Source organism: Euleptes europaea, chromosome 10, assembly GCF_029931775.1.
Source record: "Euleptes europaea isolate rEulEur1 chromosome 10, rEulEur1.hap1, whole genome shotgun sequence".
NCBI classification, from domain to species: domain Eukaryota; kingdom Metazoa; phylum Chordata; class Lepidosauria; order Squamata; family Sphaerodactylidae; genus Euleptes; species Euleptes europaea.
This window is the reverse complement of record NC_079321.1, coordinates 14,225,885-14,247,716: the sequence shown is the minus strand read 5'-3', so window position 1 is coordinate 14,247,716 and position 21,832 is coordinate 14,225,885. Positions and strand designations below refer to the sequence as shown.

The following is a 21,832-nucleotide window of genomic DNA, read 5'->3' as shown; positions in this document are numbered from 1 at the left end:
GCTTGCCAACCTCCAGGTGGTAGCTGGAGATCTCCTGCTGTTACAACTCATCTCCAGGTGATAAAGAACAGTTTCCCTGGAGAAAATGGCCACTTTGGCCATTGGACTCTATGGCATTGAAGTCCCTCCCCAAACCCCACCCTCCTCAGGCTCCACCACAAAATCTCCAGGTAATTCCCAACCCAGAGCTGGCAACCCTAATCATCAGGTCTAGAAGCTGAGTCAGCCATGGTTAGTACTTGGATGGGAGACCACCAAAGAAGTCCAGGGTTGCTGTGCAGAGGCAGCCAATGACAAACCACCTCTGAATGTCTCTGGCCTTGAAATCCCTATGGGGTTGCCGTAGTTTGGCTGCAACATGGTGTCACTTTCCACCACTAGACTTAAAATTGGCTGGGTGGAGGATCTGGCATGTAGGAATCCAACTATTCTCCAAGGAAGTCAACCACCTTCTGTCATAATTGGAATGCATTTCTGATTTGCAGACACAAACATGGATACACACTGATAACCATTTCTCTCTTTCCAGGCTGATGCTGGCCCAGAAGGTGAACCTGGACCCAGAGGACCACCTGGTGATTCTGGCCCCGAGGTACTCCACCTGTGTGTCATGGTGGAGGTCATCACAACCAGTCCCTCGCCCCCCACTTCTTAGATGTTCTGGTGGTTATTCCCAGGGCCTTCACCAGCTATGTGTACAAAAATTGACACTTGTGAACAGGTGATCCAAGGTTTCGAATGAGAATGGCAGAACAACCCCAAATGAATAAGCTGCCCCTTGTTAACAGAGCGTTCAGTTGCCAAAGAAGAGAAAACATATTTTCTAGCCCGGGGAGGGAAGGCTAGAAATCAGAATAGAAAATAAATATATGACTTGAATGGAAAATCTTATTTAAAAAAAATAAAATCATAGCTGTGATAACTATTCTGAATCTGGAAGGATAAGCAAGCCCTTTCCCCAATGATAATTATATGTCTTTACTTCATTATTGAAATGGGAATGAAAGAAAGACATTATTTTTTTACCCAAAGGGCAAGCTTGTCCTTCTTTGAATGCCACCTGAAGAAGCAGGTCTGATGATATAAAGCAAGTTGAGCTCAGTCAGTAAACCAAACCGGTTCAACAGGGTGTAAGGTAAAAGGTAAAGGTCCCCTGACCCATGGAATGACATCACATCCCGACGTTTACTAGGCAGACTTTGTTTACGTGGTGGTCTGCCAGTGCCTTCCCCAGTCATCTTCCCTTTACCCCTAGCAAGCTGGGTACTCATTTTACCAACCTCGGAAGGATAGAAGGCTGAGTCAACCTTGAGCCGGCTACCTGAAACCGACTTCCGTCAGGATCGAACTCAGGTTGTGAGCTTGGACTGCAGTACTGCAGCTTACCACACTCAACAGGGTGTGTGTGGGTGTGTTTTAAGTGCCGTCAAGTCGTTTCCGACTCATGGCGACCCTATGAATCAGTGTCCTCCAAAGGGTATAGGGCAGTTTATTTCCATTGATTGGATGGAACATGCTCACCACAGCCCAACATCTTATGGCAATTGTTAAGTCTATGAGTGGGAATTCTCTCTGCACGATTATTATCAAAAGCAGCTGCTCTGTACACGCGAACTATTATGTACCAATACCTCCAAGAAGTTAGATCGTGACAGGTAGCCGTGTTAGTCCATTTGTAGCAGTAGAAAAGAGCAAGAGTCCAGTAGTACCTTAAAGACCAACAAAATTTCTGAAGAAGTGAGCTCATACCCTACCAGAAAGTATGTTAGGCTTTAAGGTGCTATTGGACTCTTGCTCTTTTCTGCGGCTGCAAGAGGTTAGCAGCTTGATAGCACAGCCGAACCTGATCTCATCAGATCTTGGAAGTTAAGCAGGGTCAGCCCTGGTTAGTACTTGGATGGGAGTCCACCAAGGAAGACTATGGCTTGAAAAGTGCATGGTCCTGGGGTTGCCATTAGTCGGTTGAGCCTTATCAGCTCACTTTAGCTTGACCTGAAAGAACTTAGCATAACCTCTGCCCCTGTTGCAAAAGCATCCACGTTATCTTCTTCCTTTCCTCACAGGGAGGCCCTGGTCCTGCTGGAGATCCTGGCCTAACGGTACGTTTCCCAACGAGCTGTTCTTACTGGCTGTTCCTCCCGGTGAATTTGCTGCCCACTTCATATCAGCATCGGCTGGGGAATATCACAGGACATACCAAATGGTGCTTCTCTCAAGAGAGAGCCAGTGTGGTGTAGTGGTTAAGAGCGGTGGTTTGGAGCGGTGGAGTCTAATCTGGAGAACCAGGTTTGATTCCCCACTTCTCCACATGAGCGGCGGACTCTAATCTGGTGAACCGGGTTGGTTTCCCCACTCCTACACATGAAGCCAGCTGGGTGGCTTTGGGCTAGTCACAGTTCTCTTAGAGCTCTCTCAGCCCTCACTTACCTCACAGTGTGTCTGTTGTGGAGAGGGGAAGGGATGGTGATTATAAACCGGTTTGATTCTTCCTTACATGGTAGAGAAAGTTGGCTTATAAAAGCCAACTCTTCTTCTACTTCTTCTACTTCTTCTTCTTCTACTACTACTACTACTACTATTACTACTACTACGTGGGTGAAATTTCAGGCAAAATCTGTAGCAAGCATCCCTTTATAACCAAAAGCAGAATTTTGAGACTTCCTCTTGTGCATGTAATATCGTTTCGGTGCATGGGATTTCATTTATGGTAGAAATAATGAAGGTAGAGAAACCAAATCACAAGGGGTCTTGCGGCACCTTAAAGGCTGACACATTAGTCTTTAAGTCTTTAATCTTTAAGGTGCCATAGTCCTCGCAGCTATGCCATCAGGAATGTAAGTCCTGCTGGAAAGTGTCCAGATGCCACGCCCAGCAAACCAGGTGATTCTTGGCCCGGACAACAACCCTTTCCTTTCTGTCTTTTTGTTGATAGGATTGCGATGTGATGACCTACATCCGAGAGACCTGCGGCTGTTGCGGTGAGTTTCTTTTTGTGCTTCCGAGACCTCGCGCACTTTGAGATCTTTCTTCAGCTGAAGCCATGCAATCGGTCGGTTGTCGGCATGCAGCCAATTTCTGTAAACCATTCTGTGGTGCAGAGATGTGCAGCTGCATGTTAACTAATTAAGAAACGGTATCCATGAAGATGGTGCTGATAGGTTTCTTTGCACAGCAATGGTTGCTCGCTCTGCAGTCCAAAGCAGAGTTATACCCTTCTAAGCCTTCTGTTGATGTCAGTGAACTTAGAAGGGCACAACTCTTCTTAGGAGTTCACTGGCAGTGTCTTAGGGTCTGATTAGACAAGATATTAAATGTGAGTTGGGTTGGGGGGGCAGTTCTACTCTCAAGCACCGCACAGCGGCAGGAGGGGCTTCATCCTTCCCTCCCTTCTACCCTGTGTGATTTTGTTAGCAGAAAAGGGCTGGGAGGGGGTTGATCTGGTTCCACGTGTCTCCTGGTCTAATCAAACCTTTACGGTGCAATTCTAAAGACACTTTCCTGGGAGTAAGCCCCCCCAGATATACCTGAGTAAGATTCTGAGTAGACCTGCTTAGAATTGTAGCGGCCTAGAGAGGGCTTTTTGGATTGTAGATAAGCAGGCTTGTGTGTGTGTTAAGTGCCGTCAAGTCGCTTCCGACTCGTGGCGACCCTATGAATGAAAGTCCTCCAAAATGCCCTATCTTTGACAGCCTTGCTCAGATCTTGCAAATTGAAGGCTGTGGCTTCCTTTATTGAGTCCATCCATCTCTTGTTGGGTCTTCCTCTTTTCCTGCTGCCCTCAACTTTTCCTAGCATGACTGTCTTTTCCAGTGACTCTTGTCATCTCATGACGTGACCAAAATACGATAGCCTCAGTTTAGTCATTTTAGCTTCTAGGGTCAGTTCAGGCTTGATTTGATCTATAACCCACTGATTTGTTTTTTTGGCAGTTCAGGGAATCCGTAACACTCTCCTCCAACACCACATTTCAAAGGAATCTATTTTCTTCCTATCAGCTTTCTTCACTGTCCAGCTTTCACACCCATACGTAGTCATGGGGAATACGATGGCATTAAGCAGGCTTAGCACCGCTATATCCCTGCCCATGACAGGGAATGTCTGTTCTGCTAGCTTTCGGCAGGTGGAAGTAACTGAAGCAAGGTATATCTGCCGGCTGGTAAAGAAGGGTGTAGGGATCTCTTCTGTCTCTTTGTCCTCCTGCTTCCTTGGTCTAGGTATGTGAGGTCTCTGACTGCTGGGTCTCTGCTTTACATAGACTGTGAGAAGGTCTGTGGCCCCTTGGACATAGTCTTCATCATAGACAGCTCGGAGAGCATTGGCTACACCAATTTCTCCCTGGAGAAGAACTTTGTCATCAACGTCGTGAGCAGACTTGGTTCCATCGCCAAAGATCCCAAATCGGAGACAGGTGAGTGGTGTAACTCGGAGTTGGATTCCGCAGCTAAACATCGGCTTCCAGCAATGAGGAGCTGATACATGTTTCTGTTCCCCAGCGGATTCCTCTCAGATGCATGATTCTGGGAGGTTTACCGTTGTCTTTTTTATTTTCCTGGTGAAGGAAAACCTCTAGGTTACCAGATGTGCAATGAGACAGCAAGGTAGACTTCCTCTGAATGTGGAGGATCCACTTAAGTATTTTGATTTAATAGTTTTTGATAGCCTCTTCTCCTTGTCTGTGAATGCGTTGAGACAGCAGGGGAAAAGAGTCTGCTGCAGTACAAGACAGCTCTGTGTGTTGAGTCAGTGGGGGAAAAGTCATGGTAAATGATAACGGGGACTGGATGGAACTGCTATGCTCCTGTGCTCCTGACTATGTGAAATTACCAGATAAGCACCAAATGGTGACATGTCATGTCTTAGCCTGGAATTAGGATAAAAGTTAATTCCCCAGTACAATCGGGGCTCAGTCTTTTATGCTTGTTAAGGCAGCTGGGCCGCAGCTGTAATAAAACCGTTTTCTTGACTAACGGTCTCAGGTCTCTCTCCTCCACGAACCTCCATTTTGCCGCAACAGCATGCTATTTGCCTTTGCCCTGGACTATGCGCTCTGATGTGGGTTTTAGGATGCTTCTCTCAAACTCTCAGAATATTTATGGCTTACCTTGAGACAACCCTGGAAGCCAGATGAAAGGCTGAGATTGTTCTGCTTTGGAAGAGAGAGATTATTCTGTGTGTAATGTGCTCACATGTCATTTCTTTTCCTATGATTATCATCATCACTATCATTATCAATCATCACCATCATCATTTGTAGCCATAGATCCACAAACATCCTTGCCTACTAGCTAGTCTCTGCTTGGGCTCTCCCCCATTCCCTCCCCTTCCCCAAGATCTTTGGTGTACACACAAGGTTTGAGGAAGAAGGATGAATTTCTCTCATTTAGCTTGGTTTAGGGGGAAGGGGAGCCCTGTGGCGCAGAGTGGTAAGCTGCAGTACTGCAGTCCAAGCTCTGCTCATGACCTGACTTCTATCCCAACTGAAGTTGGTTTCAGGTAGCCGGCTCAAGGTTGACTCGGCCTTCCATCCTTCCGAGGTTGGTAAAATGAGTACTCAGCTTGCTGGGGGTAAAGGGAAGATGACTGGGGAAGGCACTGGCAAACCATCCCGTAAACAAAGTCTGCCTAGGAAACATCAGGATGTGACATCACCCCATGGGTCAGGAATGACCCAGTGCTTGCACAGGGGACCTTTATCTTTTTAGGGGGAAGGGGAGAAATAGTGGGAGACGCTCTTGATGTTTTCTGTCTCCTCCAAACCTCACTGCATGTAACAAAAGAACCCTGAGTCTCCCCTGAGCCCTCTGAGCCTGTGAAAAGCTCATGGGGGAGTGGTGTGGTCCTCTGTAACTTGCACTGAAGTTTGGAAAAATTAATATCCAGAGTGTCTTCCCTTGTTTCGTGCCCATTCCAAGTGTCAGCATGAAGGACAGAGAGAATTCCCTGCCTTTGCCTGAAGGGAAGGGCCAGTGTGCTGCTGGGCAGCCTTCTCATCTCACCCCTGGCACCTTGCCAACTTTCACTCATTGCCACCCGACCGTGGCTTTGTGCATAGCAGTTGCCACCCTTGTGAGTCTGTGGGGGAAAGCGCCTTTGAGATGCTGCGGTAGCGTGGCTTTGTGATAAAGCTAAAAACTTTTGGGATATGATTTATAACGAGTTAAGATTAATTTTACAACAAAATATCCCTAAAACTTCAGAGATGATGTTGCTAAGCATTATACCAGACTAGATTATAACACAATGAAGTTTTTTACTTTATGCCACCACAGCTGCAAGAATGGCCTATGCAGCTAAATGGACAATGACTGAGATACTGGACAAAACTGATTGGAGACATAAAATGTTCGAACTAGCAGAAATGGCGAAACTGACTGCGTTAGTAAATCAAAAAGACAATGATGAATTTGTTAAGGAGTGGGAGACTGTATATTGTAAAAATGAACTTAATATGCAAAATGTTAAAGACTATGACTTAGACTAATTCAAATTGTTACAAATGGTTATATTATAGAAATATATAAATGAGGAAGTTAAGTAATTTTTTTAAATAATTCTAGAACGCTCTATAAAGAATTAGAAAATAATTGCAAAGAGGACTATGAAGATAAGTTAGAGATAGATGAAGGAAGAGGGGAAGTCACAGTAGAGGAAGATGTTAGTAGTATATATTGTAGGTTAAACTAAGATTTGGAAGAGACTAAAGGATAATGTTAATTGATTGTATGGAATATATGAAAAAATAATAAAAACTTTTTAAAAAGAGAGAGAGAGAGATGCTGCAGTAGCAAGAGAACCACCCAAAGTCCTTGTGCCATGCACCTTTTCGAAGGGCATTACTAGACCCCAGCATGAAAAGGATTATGACTTAGCCTTGCCAATCGCCTGGTATTGGTGGGCAAATGCCTGCCAATCGACTGGGCTGTCTGCTGACCCTCAGCTGATTGACGGATGGAAGAGGGTCAGCTGAAGGGAGGGAGCAATTGTCACTTCTGGGTTTACCGGACGTGGAAGCTCTAGCACTCTCCCCCCAAAACATTATGGTTTCCATAGAATTTTTAGAGGAGAATCCTAGAGCATGCCCATCACTTCTGGGTTTAACCAGAAGTGATGCAGACACTCTATCACACACCCCAAAAACTCTATGGAAACTATAGAGTTTTCAGAGGCAGTTGCTAGAGTGTCTGTATCACTTCTGGGTCGCATTGCCCCAGCCCCAGAAAGCTCCTGCTGGTTGCCAGGGGGGACCCGGCAACCCTATTGTGAGTGCAGATTTTGGCAGGCTCCAAGCAGGGCAGTGTGACACCGAGTGCCCTGAGAGGAACCCAAGAAGCTGTTTTTCCAGGACGGTGTGGTTTATTTCCTCGACAGGGGCCCGGGTCGGGGTGGTGCAGTACAGCCATGAGGGCACCTTCGAAGCCATCCAGCTCAACGACGAGAACATCAACTCCCTCTCCAGTTTCAAAGAGGCGGTGAAGAGGCTACAGTGGATCGCGGGGGGCACCTGGACGCACTCCGCACTTCAGTTCGCCTACAACACACTCATCAAAGAAACCCGGCGGGAGAAAGCCCGGGTCTTCGCTGTGGTGGTGACCGACGGGCGGCATGACCCCCGGGACATCGACTCCCAGGCTCTCTGCGGTGGGGACGTCGATGTCACGGCGATCGGGATCGGGGACATGTTCCACAAGGAGCAGGAGGACGAGACCTTGAAGTCCATCGCCTGCGGCGATGACGGCAAAGTCCAGAAGATGAGGCTGTTTACGGAGCTAGTGGCCGAAGAGTTCATTGACAACATGGAGTTTGAACTCTGCCCAGGTCTGTCATGGCTGAAAAGAATAAATCTTCTTTATTAAAACATTTCTATCCCGCCTTTCCTCTTGGTCCAAGGTGGCTTACCATAATAGTTAAAACATCCTCAGCTGAAAGCAAAGGTAAAATAGCAATCCTCAAATCCCGTCCCCTCTCTCCCTTAAAAGATGCCTGCCGTTCAAACTCCTTCAAAAGCCCTGCCTTTTTATCAGCTGTTATTCTGGGATCCATAGTTAGGGCTGTAGCACCTTCAAATTCAAGAGTAACCTGTAAAAATAGATCTGTAGCCACAGATCTTGTACTCTTTTTGGAACATCATGGCAAGACAAACAGATTTAGTGTGGAAGGGGGTCCTTCTGGCGGTGGTCTTGAGGTCTCTGTCAGTCATCTGCTTCTGGCTTTGCCATCAGCAGGAGGAAAAAGAAAATACATGTTCCACATAGCTCCTGCATGCAGCTAGGGGTGAACAATCCCTTTTCCCACATCTGCTCCAGTCATGTTAACAGTACCCCACCACACACACATACACCAGCGGTGGCTGCATTAAAATAACCAATCCAGGAAACTCATTTCCCCTGCCTCGGGTCTAGTTTGCAATAGATCTGCATCAAGACCTTGGGATAGAAATGGAGGAGGGCTACATTTTCAGGGGATGGGGATCTGTGCGATTCTCCAAGCCCATTACAATGACCAGGTCTATTTTACATCATTTTAGATATAGAACAGAAATGTTTCTTTCATGACTTCTGAGATTAAACGTATGGTATGAGATTGTGCGGACACGGGAGGAGGAGAGGGAGGTGTTACAGGCTCCGAAAATGATGTAGGGTTCTGATCTGTTCTGTTAGCAGCTTTTAGAGGGAGTCTTGCTCCTCACAACTTGTCTAATGTTTTCATTCTCATTTCAGATCCTCAGATTGTCTGTCCAGAGCTGCCCTGCCAAACAGGTAAAAAACGGGAACGGCCAGTCCTATGTTCACAAAACTCGTTGCTGCGTAATGTGAAAAGTGTCCCAAGGAAAACAAACTAGCCCTTTTCAATTGGTACAGTTTTGATGATCCAGCTGCCCAGTATGGGAGATCTTGCTGTGTGCAATAGTTTCCAATAGGCACTGTCGCCATTTTGTGGGAACAGGACGACGCATATGTTTTCCCAACTTCAGGTATGCGCAATAGGAAACCAAGAAAGGTGGGGGTTCATACATACCCCATTCAGATAATGTGGGTGTCATCCTGTTCATACAAAATGGCAGCCAGGTGTATTGGGAGGATTGTGGGTACTCCCCTTCTGGAAGGCTGGAGTGGCAGCACTGTAATGACTTGGAAATGGCTCGTGTGAGGTTCTAGCCCAAGGGAGGAGGGTTTTTTGACCAGAATTGTCAGTTCTATCATTATTCCCTGCCAAGCAGTTAATCTGTCTTTGCGAGTTATCTTCATAGGGAAGTACATTTTTGCAGTATTGCCTGTTCTTCTTGAAGTGGCTCGGTCAGTCCAAACTTGACTTCATAAAGATATCTTCATATGCAGTTCTCCCTTAGAGAAGCTTTTCCCCCAAAACCTTGCACTCCCTACCACTCAGGGCCAAACTAGACGTGACCGCCATAAGGACGCCACCGCCATTTTAAGATCATTTGAAAATGCTGTCCTGACCAGGTCCGAAGTGCGAAGGACTGAGGCACTCTTGTTCCCCTTCCTCCCCCCAGCCCCCCCCCCCCGGTACCTTATCAAGTGCCAAAATGGCCACATTCCCTTCCAATCCAGCAGCTGTTTCAGCACTTGAGAAGGTGGGAGTGGGGACAAGACCACCGCACTGTGGGCACGATCAGCCACCAGGAGAGGGACTCATGACAATTCAAAATGGCTTTAAAATGGTAGTGGCCACTAGGATGCTATCACATCTATTTTGGCCCAACTGGCCCCATTTCTGGGGGTAACATCCAGTCCTCTTGGGCCAGAGTCTGAAAACAGGTAAGCATTTAATAGAAGCTGCTGAGGAAAATACCACATTTGGATGAGCATAGGGAAGATCCCATTTAGCATGGTTTGCTCTGTGGGTTTGGGGCAAATAGGTTGATAGTTTAAGAACGTAGACTTTTACAGCTTGTGGTTGTACATTGCTGGAGAACTGAACAATCTCAATCCCTTCTGCCTTCCCCATGTTGCTGGCTCCAGATGCTTAGATAGACTACTGAACTTTTTTTTAGCATACCTCATGGTCTGTCCCAGCTAGGGCTGTGCAGGTAACTTCAGATTACAGAACGCTGTTTGTCTTTGGGCCGTGCTGGCCAAATAACACAGCCACAACTCTGGATCAAGGGGAGATGCTCAGCATTGTGAAATTAAAACGACTGATAGGAACTGCTCTGCACTGCTGCCTTATGAATGAGCAGGAGGGGAAACCCTACCTTTTATAACTGACAGGAGAAAAAAAAGAGATAAAATGGATGAGATCATAACCCTGCTAAGTTAAGGAGGGGGTGCAAGTTAAGTTAGTTAATGGATTTTAACTCACCAGGATGGCAGTTAGTATTTTTCTCAAAAGTGTGGTTGCTGTTTAGGTTTTGAATTTGACCCTTTCTTCAGTCATAAAGGCAATCAGGTTTTCAGTCCCTGCCCTTGTGCATATGTTGCTGATTAAAAAAAAAAACTTAGGCCTTCCCTAAAGGTGAATACAGAAGATGCTGCACCTTCCTGGACAATAAAAAGTCCTTGTACAGCCATATGTCCTTATTCTTATATTTGCGTAAGCTCCAGTGTGGCACCAGGGATCCCAGCATCCCGAGCGATGGCTTTCCTATGATAGGAAAAGGAGAATCATCATTTGCTGCTTTTAGGGGGGGAATCGAGGCACATGTGCGCTGGAGGAGAAGAGCATATAGGAGCACTATGCCTTCTCTCCGTCCAAGAATGAAAGAAAACATTTTTGTTTTGTTTCCCTTTTGCTAACTGAAGTGGCAGAATGTTGAGGGTTTGCTGGCTGAAATAGCAGGATGTTGAGGGTTTGCTAGCTGAAGTGGCCCAGTGTGGCAGTGCTGGACCTGAAGAAGTACTTTGGCCAAACACTGGAGGGTGTTAAACATCTTGCTGCATCTGCATGGCTTGTAACGGTGTAGTGGAAGGCCAGTCTTCTGTCAGTGCTGTGTTTGCTGTCACTAGCTAACCGCGATGAGTCCAAAGTTGGAATGGGCAAGAAGGAAAGCTGAACTGATCAGGGTGGGGGGAGCCTGAAATGCAGTGGAGGGGCCGTGCAATTTTTTTCCATCAGACCATCAGCTTCAGAGCAGTTTTGTTTTGACTTTGTACGTTTGTTCAGCAGGTGGTCGATCTGGCCAGACCTGGGATGCCAGGTCTATTACACTTTATTTTCAATGGGCAGTAGAGTATGGACTCCAGAGTCCAGAAGCTCTACCACCCATTGAAAATACTCTTTGAAAGGACCAGTGCACCATGGAGCAGCGGGCATGCACTGAAAATACTGGAAGGTAGAACGGTAGAAAGGCCTCCCAAACTTATTCTGGATATGTCTGATATTTATTGGGAGCGAAAATACCAGAATCGGAAATATCAGGAGTGCCTTCACGTTATGGGATATTGCCAGTCCAATCCCAGAAATACTGGGCATTTTTATTCGGTAGGCAATATACAATTGCATACCCTTAGTGCCAGGACTGACCATAACCCACCAGGTTCTGCCCTGGATATACCTGCCTTGGCTTCATTGAAGTCCCATCATTTTTAAACCAACTAGCAAAATTGTAGTGCGTAGAAATCCGAGGTCCATGGCGTTGTAGAAAGCCCTGAAAATATTCTTTTGGCACTCACTTGCAGGTGGGAGGAACCCTGGGATCGAAAACCCAGTTACTTCCCGCCCAATGGAAGAGGGAGTCGAGATAACTTTCCCCACCAGCAAACCTTTGATCGGCCACTACCTGAACTTCACGAAGGTGGTCCAGGACCCCAGCACGTACCCCAAGCTGGTGGCCATCTTGGCCTATACGGCCGAAAAAGCCAAGTTTGCCACTGGACATGAGCGGCAGGAGTGGATGGACTTGTTCATTGACACTTTCAAAATGGTGCACAGAGAGATTGTGGGGGATCCAGAGACTGTGATAGGCCTCTGTTAAGGTTGCTTCAGTGCAGCATAAAGCTAGTCAGAAGAGCTACTTGACTTTTAGGAACCTTCCTGGAACTCCCATTAGCGCTAGGGCATCACAGTGACGGAAGCTTCTAGAATAGGAACATTGTGAAGAGTTTGTCTTGGGGTTTGGATTCAGCTTTGCCCTCAGATCAACGCACTGGATCTTACCATAAGATAAAATTTAGCTGCTACATTTTTAGAAAATTAAGTTATAGGGGCAGGAAGACAGGCTGGGTGTAGATTAGCAATTTAGTTCTCTTGTGAGGATTCAGGCTATGCTAAAGACCTTATGCATTCTCTGAATGACCCAACACAAAATGGGAACGGGGTGTGGAATGGTATAGTACAGCCTGATCTTGTTAGAGCTCGGAAGCTCAGCAGCGTCGGGACTTGGATGGGAGACCGCTAAAGAAGGCTCTTCAGAGGAAGGCAATGGCAAACCACCTTTACTTAATCACTTGCCTTGAAAACCCATGGGGTTGCCATCGGTTGGCTGTTACTTGACAGCACTTTACACGCACACACATGCAAGATGGAAAGAAGTGTAAGGGTCAGCTGGAGCTTACATTGGTCTTTCCTGTGCAGCCTCATGGATGGAGGTTGGAATAAGGAGACTTGTATGGGGAACTCATAATAGTATCACATGGTGACTGTGATCATGAGGCAGTATCAGCCATGCACACAAAACCATGCCTGCTTCCCACTTCTTTGGATTTCCAAGCAGTTGTAGGAACAACCAAAGTCTGCTTCTCCATACCTTCACAGTTGCCAAATGGAAAGCTCCCCAAGGGCCATTGAATGGCCAAGGGTTGTCTCTTTCTATCCAGTATCAATTACATTGGCAGTATGGATGCCATCAGCTGGCCTTTCAGAGCTGCAGGCATGGCAGTGAGATTGTAACAGCTACATGTTCCTTTACCCGGTGGTGGAAAGTGCTGTCAAGTCGCAACTGACTTACGGCAGCCCTGTGGGGTTTTCAAGGCAAGAGACGAGCAGAGGTGTTTTGCCATTACCTGCCTCTGCATAACAGCCCTGGACTTCCCTGGTAGTCTCCCACCCAAATGCTAACTAGGGCTGACGCTGCTTAGCTTCTGAGATCTGACGAGATCAGGTTAGCCTGGGCCATCCAGGTCATGGTGTTCCTTTACCTACAGCCTGTAAATTGCTGGGTCTGCCTGTTTTAGCTGCAAGGGCTTTCCTAGCTAATTCAGTGGAGACTTAGGCCATTTATGCACGGGAGGGTTTGCCTTGGATTTGCCACTCTTTAGATGCACATTTTACCCATCCAAATTCTCAAAACTCAACAATAAGCCCCCTGCAGAGTTCTGAGGATTTGGATGGGGGAAATGTGCATTTAGAGAGCAGCACATCCAAGTCAAAACTTCCCGTGCATAAATGGCCTTAGTCCCATCTACGACGTTAAGGGAGATGACATAAGTTGCTGTGGAAGAGGTTTTCAACACACATCTGTTGCCCTCCAGGGCATTTGTTTTTAGGGCAGAGAACATGTGTTCAGTGTAAGCTCCAGCACACCTAGAACACATCTTGTTCTTCATGCTAATACTCTGTGGTCTTTAGAGCTGCTAAAATTTAAAATTTCAACTGAAGTCTCCCAGATCTAAGCTCAGTTCCGAATCCACTGAAACAGGGAATTTGGGGGAACAACAGGGAACTTTCCTAGCAAGCTCGAATCAGTGCATTTTGTCCTTTGGCTGTTCTGTTTGTACAGATAGTGTTCTTGTTCTGCACATTCTTATTGTCCTAGCTAGCTAACAGCATCCATAGTCCCAGTGGGAAATTATCAATGGAAGCTGAAAACCCAGCGGTTGTTGCTGTAACGCGTCATGTAAAAGAAAGATTTAGATTTGTGGGTGAGAAACTTCTCCATGGAGAATTTATACCCTGGGGATTAGAGATGGCCTCCTTTGGGTAGGCGGATTGCAGACAGGAAATTAGAGCCAAGGCTGCCCAAGAAAGCCAGTAAGAATTAGAATAATAGAATCATAGAGTTGGAAGGGACCACCAGGGTCATCTAGTCCAACCCCCTACACAGTGCAGGAAATTCACAACAACCTCCCCACACACACACACACACAGTGACTCCATGCCCAGAAGATGGCCAAGATGGCCAGGTTAACTCTAATATTAGCATTTTGCAGCAGGGCTGCCTAACGTTGTACCAACTGTATATTTTTGCACCTTAGAGCAGAAGTAGCCCCTCAATGGGGCTTTTAATCTTCCCCTTCCAAAAGAATAATTTATAATACGTTGGGAAGGAACTGGAAACGGGAGACATGTCAGCCAAAGCCTTTCAGCATTTTAGCTTTAGCAGTAATCCAATATGTGTGTTTCATCTTGTGTCTTATGGTTTCTGAACAAGTGAGAAAGACCCAGGGTGAAGTCAAACAAGTGGTCTGATCTCTGACTAGCATTGATTTTTGCATGCGTTGAAGTGGAAGGAGGGTGTTCTGGAAGGATCCACTCAGCACTGGGTGTCTCAGCCATCACTCATGGGAGATAGTCCAGTTGTTATGATTATAGCAGATTGATAGACCACCTAATTTCACTTGACCACCCCTCTACTTGGGGATTCCAAAATCCAATATTGGCTCCGAGAATCCATTCTCATCATTGATAATGCATCTGAACTGTTCCCTCTCTTTGTGTGTATTTCTCTCACTACTTCTGCTAGATGTGGAAGGACTGGAAAAAACAAAATCCATACATATTCCCCTCACCCCCACCCCACACACAAATACAGTATGACTTTCCCCCAGCAAATTCACAATGCATAGCCATAGCAACTGTGCCAGTCTTCTGACTGCGGTCTGACATGACATCCCAATGACTGAACGGCAAGTGCCTTTAGGTCGGAACGCGTGCTGAACCATCCGTGAGGCTGGAGATCCGCCTGGTCATTTCCCACTTTTAATAGAAGGCTTCCTCTGGTAGTTGCTGGTGCTACGACTTTGCAAAGCATGAGCTGATGCGCAAGGCGCACACTGCTTGGAGCAATTCAGTTGTAGATCATCCTTATTATGTAGCATGTGGTGGGCATGTACAAAACAGTGCTGACGGTGTACCCATACCTTGTTTTGTATAAAGTATATGAGAAGAAACCATATTCCAATTAAACTGTAAAGAGAGCAATTTTCTGGTCTCGACTGGTGTTTTCCCTCACTCTTCCAGAAATGTGTCAACTGCAATGGGAGCTGAATGTACTGGGCAACTTCCCCCATCATTGGCTTAGTATATTGGGTAGAGGATATTGGGAATATGCAGGGTTAGCATTTTAAAGATCCCAGGCCCTTTAACAGGTTTCCTGGGCAACAAGAGAGAGAGGGGAAGGGAGACATCTCTCCTGCCCCAAGGAAGGCAGCTCCCAGCTGATGTGAGTCTTGCCTGGCCTGGGAAAGACGGCTCCCAGTCTAGGCAATAGGGTTGCCAAGGGACTGTTAATGGCAGGTATAGAGTTTTTGGAGGCATGTGCTAGAGCATCCCCGTCACTTCCGGGGTAAACCAAGAAGTGATGGGGACACTCTAGCACATGCCTCCCAAGACTCTATGGTTTCCATAGAGGGTTTTTTGTTTTTTTTAAGGATGTGCTAGAGCGTCCCCGTCACTTTCAGGGTAAAACCAGAAGGGATGTTTGTGTGCGCACACTGAAGCTCCCACCAGTGGCAAGGGGGGACTTTGCAATCCTGTTGGAGGAAAAGCCAGGTGCATGGCCCAGCAGAGCTGCAAGTCTGGCTGGCTCCTTTGCCCTCTCTCCCTCCTTCCTTCCTTTGTGGGGTCTGGCTCATTTCCAGGATCATTTTCCCTTCCCAGTCTGCATGCACCCCTGCAAGTAGGATGGCTTGGGGGCACTTTGTTTAGGGGCTCATAGAATTGGACTCCTGGTTCCAACTGGCTTGAACCCTGGGGGGTCTTTAGTAGACAGACAGAAGTAACGTCCCTGCAGTTTTGGTGTCATTTGGCTGAAAACAAGTAAATCTGGAATCCCAGAAAAACCCAAACTCAAACCTCAAAACAGTTTTGGGAGACCCAAGTATCATCAAATACTGGTATTTATGTCCTTCCCAAAATTCAAACCTGAAAATACCTTTTTTTTCAGATGCGCATCCCTAGGTGTGAGTCTCCCCTTGGGATTTTGTCTCTTTTTCATCCACGCCCTGAACACTAGAAGGGAAAGTGTGCAAATGCACACCTATACACAACCTAGAACTTGGGGATATCTACTCCAGTGACCATACTTTCCTTTTGTAGCTTCCAGCCTCATCCAAAATTTTGAAGCAAGAACTTGGTGCTGAGGGGGAAAGGAGAAATCAGGAAAACTACAGAAGTAAACCTTTCCCATGCAGTTGGCGGCGGGCACAGGGGGTCCCACTCAAGGCACTGAAGAATCAACAAGGGTTAGGAACTTCCAGTACTTTTAGGTCCTGCTCACACATACACCCCTCCAGTGTTGAACACCATCAGAGCATTCCCAGTTGGTGCCAGTCTCCACTGGGGTCAGGCCACAAGTCACCTCTGGGTCTGTGGATTGTGCAGTCTGTATCTGGCAGAAGGCAAGTTCTAGAAAGAGCAAGCAAAGATGAGATCAGAAGAACCTAGGGTTGCCAGCTCCGGGTTGGGAAATACCTGGAGATGTTGGGGCCGGAGCCTGAGGAGGGTGGGGTTTGGGGAGGGGAGGAACTTCAGTGCCATAGAGTCCAATTGTCAAAGCGGCCATTTTCTCCAGATGAACTGATCTCTATCAGCTGGAGATCAGTTGTAATAGCAGGAGATCTCCAGCTAGTACCTGGAGGTTGGCAGCCCTAGAAGAACCAGAAGCAGGTGTTGAAATCCAGGGAGATATGAAGGCAGCCATGAGGAGGAAGGCCATAGGTTGGTGCCAGGTCTGGTGGCCTCCTCTCCAGTAACACTAGGGTTGCCAACCTCTAGGTACTAGCTGGAGACCTCCTGCTATTACAACTAATCTCCGGCCGATAGAGATCAGTTCACCTGGAGAAAATGGCTACTTTGGCAATTGGACTCAATGGCATTGAAGTCCCTCCCCTCCCCAAACCCCGTACTCCTCATGCTCCACCCCAAAAACCTCCCACCGGTGGCGAAGAGGGACCTGGCAACCCTGAGTAACACTATTGGCTGAGATAAGCAGGAGCCCAAAGGCCAGAGTCTTTTCAGGCCTGGTGGACCTGGAGACGGCTGCCTGAGCACAGCGTCAGACAGCAGAGCTGGTCTCGTATCTTGATGTGACACCCTTGAGGAAGAGTCCTCAAGCCCTGTAGGAGGCCAAGTGCAGGAGCCTGTCTCCAAGACCTCCCAAGCATCTCACCATTCGCTGCCTGCATGCTGATAGCCCACATACCGTTCGGAGAGCATGGAAGCATTTGGAGCGTGGCTGGGTTCAGCCACTCCTTGGCTGCGCACGTGACTAAGCTCTGAAGCGGTGGGTGGATTCGCGTGTGACTCCCCCGTCCGTTCCCAGAATCCATGCCAGAACTGTTGCTCCTCTCTAAATGTCAGGATACTTATTTTTATAGTCTAAGGGGAAAATGAAGTTCGACTTCTGTATGCAGGGCGATGGTGCTTTGCCAGTTGTTCATAGGCAAGCTTCCCTGCTGCAGACGAAAAGTCTTGGCTGGGAGGAGAGCAGCTTCTTTCCTCTGAGTTTCAGCAGCAGCCTGGCCCTTTGTGTCGAAGGGTGGCTTTTAACAAACGTTGAATTCGCCCACCAGGCTCTAGCGGCACCATTTCCTGGGTTTTGTAGTATCCCTCACTTTAAAACATTAATGACGTTTAAATGCCAGAATACCAGCCTGCCCACTTGCTACGAGAAGGGCTTTCCATTCTTTTTTTTAACTTTGGGCGGGGATATTTATTGCTGTTCAGCTGGCGGAAGGAAAAGGCCAGTGCTAAACCAGCCTCTTCCGCTCTCCAAATATGGTTTCACAAAGAAGCAATAGGGTGGAAGGGAGGGTTTCCCCCCACTTCTCTTGAAAGCAAAGCCCCCCAACATGGCCAAAGACTTGCCTGTGGCTCAGATGGATCATTATCTGGAAAGTCCTGGAACTTGTTGAATAATTCGTAGCCAGAAAGCTAATTGTCTTGTCTTTTGTTATTTCTGATTCCTGCATATTCTGGTTTGCCCCACAGCCTGTAGCTCTGGAAAGGAGGAAAGCTAAGGGGGGAGGAAATGCACGCAGCTCTACCTTACCTTGTCTAGTGGAACACATCACCAAAAAACTGGAAGCTATTCACCTCCCCCCCCCCAAAAAAAAGAATATATTTATGGGCTGGAATCTATTCACTCATGCTAAAAAGATCTAGCTATGGGCATCTTTGAAAAGAATTCATAACAGGAAAGTAGAAGTTAAAGGGTGGAGTCTAGAATCTAGCCAACTTATTCATCGTAAGTGCCATCCAAGTTATGCTTCTATTACTTGATTTATAAGGTTGCCAGGTCCCCTATGGCCACTGGAGGGGGAGGGGGGTTGCCAGATCCAGTTTGAAAAACTCCTGGAGATTTGGGGATGGAGCCCGGGGAGGACAGGGGCCTCAGTGGGGTACAACGCCATAGAGTCCACCCTCCAAATCATCCATTTTCTCCAGGGGAACTGATCTCTTTAGTCTGGAGATGAGCTGTAATTCTGGGGGATCCCCAGGTCCCACCTGGAGGCTGGCATCCCTACATGTATATGTCAAAGCTCCATTTGTAACATGAAGGTGTCTGTGGGCAGAAGAAAATGTTTGTGCACAGGTCGTACTTGGCTGAAAAGTGGCAGCTTCTAACCCACTGGGATCCTCTTCTACTGCATGCTCACCACCAAACAGATAGCCATCCTTGAAACCATAAAATGCCCCATTTCACCTTCTTGTTCCCCAACTACTGTCATCCCTACTATTGAACATAAACATCACATGAACACATGAAGCTGCCTTATACTGAATCAGACCCTTGGTCCATCAGTCAGTATTGTCTACTTTGACCGGCAGCGGCTCTCCAGGGTCTCAGGCAGGGGTCTTTCTCATCATCTCCTTGCCTAGTCCCTTTAACTGGAGATGCCAGGAATTGAACCTGGGACCTTCTACAGGCCAAGCCGAGGCTGTACCACTGAGCTACATCTCTTGATTGGGCCCAATAATTTTGAGAGTTGGAGATGAAGGCAAGTATGTAGGATAGGTTGCAACATTTTTCGTGTAGAAGGATGTTCACTAATACTGGACACCTTTGAATCCCTTCTAGATCTGCTATGTGTAGACTTGTGCGAAGACACTTTGGAAGATGTTTTTTCCCCTATTTAATACCATAAGGCACTGTTATGCCTTATTCCTTTTCAGCAGATAACATAACAAATGATTAACAATATCTCTGCCAGTCAATATTTACTTTCGGCAAATATTCAAGGACAAAGGGTTGTTGCCAGAAGAGCTTCAGAAAAGCAAAATCAATTGTGTGCATCCAAGTCACCAAAAGATTCATGTCAATAACTTTTTTTTTGCTTTCTTTTGAGTGGGGGTTCTTTTTTTAAAAGCTATGATCAATTTCATTAAATCTATCCTGTAAGTTATTTTAATAATCCAAGTCATTTGCATTTCCATTACTTTCAGTGTGAATTTAGTTTTTCCTGTCCAATTGAAATGAAATTTAAACAGCTTTGAACCTTCCCACGAAGGATTTTCCCAGCTTCATCTCAGTCAGAAAAGAGACAAATGTCCCTTTTTGTAGGCAAAGTGGTCAGAAGGGGGCATTTGGCAACAGCGTGGTATAGCAGTTAGGAGCTTCAGAGTCTAATCTGGGTTTGATTCCCCACTCCTTCAAATGAGTGGCGGACTCTAACCTGGAGAACTGGGTTTGATTCCTCACTCCAACACATGAAGACAGCTGGGTGACCTTGGGCCAGTCACAGTTCTCTCAGAACTCTCTCAGCCCCACCTACCTCACAAGGTGCCTGTTGTGTGGGGAGGGGAAGGGAAGGTGATTGTACGCCGCTTTGAGACTCTTTAAAGGTAGAGAAAAGGGGGTATAAAAACCTACTCTTCTTGAAAGCAGGTATCGTGGCAGAATGGACACAGATAAATCAGTAATAAAAATGATCATGCGGGCATCCAGTTATGTAGAGACGTGAGCCCTCTCTGTTGCTGACTGCAGTGTCGTTGAAAGAAGATAGCATGTGTGGCTAGTGCCTGGCGGAGGCAGCAACTGTGGTATTTGCCTTCCCCCCCCCCAGTCTTATGCACTGCCCACAGCAATATGGATGTAAATAAAATGTTTATCTCTCTCAATCCACCTCAACATTGCCTGTATGTCAAGGTGTACAAACGAAACCTTTGTCCCTGTGCCTGGCAGGCAGGGCACCAGTGATAACAAAATAGGAAGCAAAGAACATCAAGCACTTATGTTGATTCAAAGCCCTTACCAAGCCTGTGTGTGTTAAGTGCCGTCAAGTCGCTTCCGACTCATGGCGACCCTATGAATGAAAGTCCTCCAAAATGTCCTATCTTTGACCAAGCCTACAAGACTACTATTGGACTGGAGCAAGCACTTTGGAAAGGCAAGCCTACTGGCCCAGTCTTCTCTGGTGGGGAATTCTGTTTAACGCTGCTGGTTGGAAAATGTGTCTGTCAGTTACGTATCAGCTAAGTCAGTCTCTGCCTCTGACTGTCTTAAAGCTCTAAGCCGGGCAGTTTTATCCTAGATTGCTTACTGTCTGTTTCTGTTTCTTCTCACAGAGCTTTCTGTCGCTCAGTGCACGCAACGGCCAGTTGACGTTGTCTTCCTCCTAGACGGCTCTGAAAGAATTGGCGAGCTGAATTTCCAGAGGGCCCACGACTTTATAGAAAACGTGGCCCGTCGCCTCACGCTGGCCAGAAGTGACAGTGAGAACATGAACGCCCGCCTCGCCCTCCTGCAATACGGGCGCGAGAACGAGCATGTGATAGTCTTCCCGTTAACATACAATCTCACTGACATCTCCGATTCCATAGCACAAATCAAGTACTTGGACTCTTCTTCCAACCTCGGGTCGGCCATCATCTATGCCGTCAACAACCTTGTAATCAACCCCAGAGACAGAGCAAGGGGAGCCCGGCGCAATGCGGAGCTTTCCTTTGTCTTCATCACCGACGGCATCACGGGCAACAAGAATCTGGATGAGGCCATTGACTCTATGAAGAAGCAGAACGTCGTCCCCACCGTGGTGGCCTTAGGCAGCGATGTGGACATGGACGTCCTGCTGAAGATTGGTCTAGGGGACCGGGCGGCCATTTTCCGGGAGAAGGACTATGCCAGCCTCTCCCAGCCTGGTTTCTTTGACAGATTCATTAGGTGGATCTGTTAGCTTCAGGGAAATGCAGCCTCCCATCAAGCACCACAGATATTAATGTCCTTAAATTGTTGTATGGCATAAACTGTCCAAGGGCAGCTGGCACCAAAAACCCTGCCAGGGATTTATTTTTATAGCCCAAACCTGTAGGCATATTTTAAATTTAATCATGATGAAAGTCATGTGTATGGTGCTAATTAAAACCAAGACCAGAGAAAGGATCCAGAACCACCCAGTGTACTTTTGCCATGTGTTAAAGCTTAGTTTGTTTAAACAGTTTTTGTACTGTAATCCTCTAAGTACTAAACAAAAGAAACTGCAAAAGATTTGTATTCAACACCAAGTTTGCTTCCACTCTAGGAGCATGCTCAGTAGCTGCAAGTGGAATCAAATTGGTTCCATATAGCACAATACCACATTCTGTTCTTCACAGAAATCTAGCCATGCCCATCTCCACAGGAAAGATCCTACTATATGTTTACTCAGGAGTAAGTTCTATTCAGCAGTTGCCCAGCATCTCCCTGCAACAATCTCTTTACATTTTATTTCATCTCTCT

The 21,832-nt window shown here is 46.8% G+C and overlaps 1 protein-coding gene across 1 annotated transcript in view; it reads left to right on the top strand.

Annotated features, from left to right (window-relative positions):
- Window positions 1-21,579, top strand: part of COL6A2 (collagen type VI alpha 2 chain) — a 45,271-nt gene extending 23,692 nt beyond the window's left edge. The window contains exons 21-27 of the mRNA XM_056856057.1: window positions 530-592; window positions 2,064-2,099; window positions 2,933-2,978; window positions 4,256-4,408; window positions 7,369-7,815; window positions 8,718-8,756; window positions 20,683-21,579. Coding sequence (XP_056712035.1) covers window positions 530-592; window positions 2,064-2,099; window positions 2,933-2,978; window positions 4,256-4,408; window positions 7,369-7,815; window positions 8,718-8,756; window positions 20,683-21,290 — 1,392 coding nt within the window. The 3' untranslated portion in view covers window positions 21,291-21,579. The remainder of the gene's footprint in view (window positions 1-529; window positions 593-2,063; window positions 2,100-2,932; window positions 2,979-4,255; window positions 4,409-7,368; window positions 7,816-8,717; window positions 8,757-20,682) is intronic.
- The last annotated feature ends 253 nt before the right edge of the window (window positions 21,580-21,832 follow it).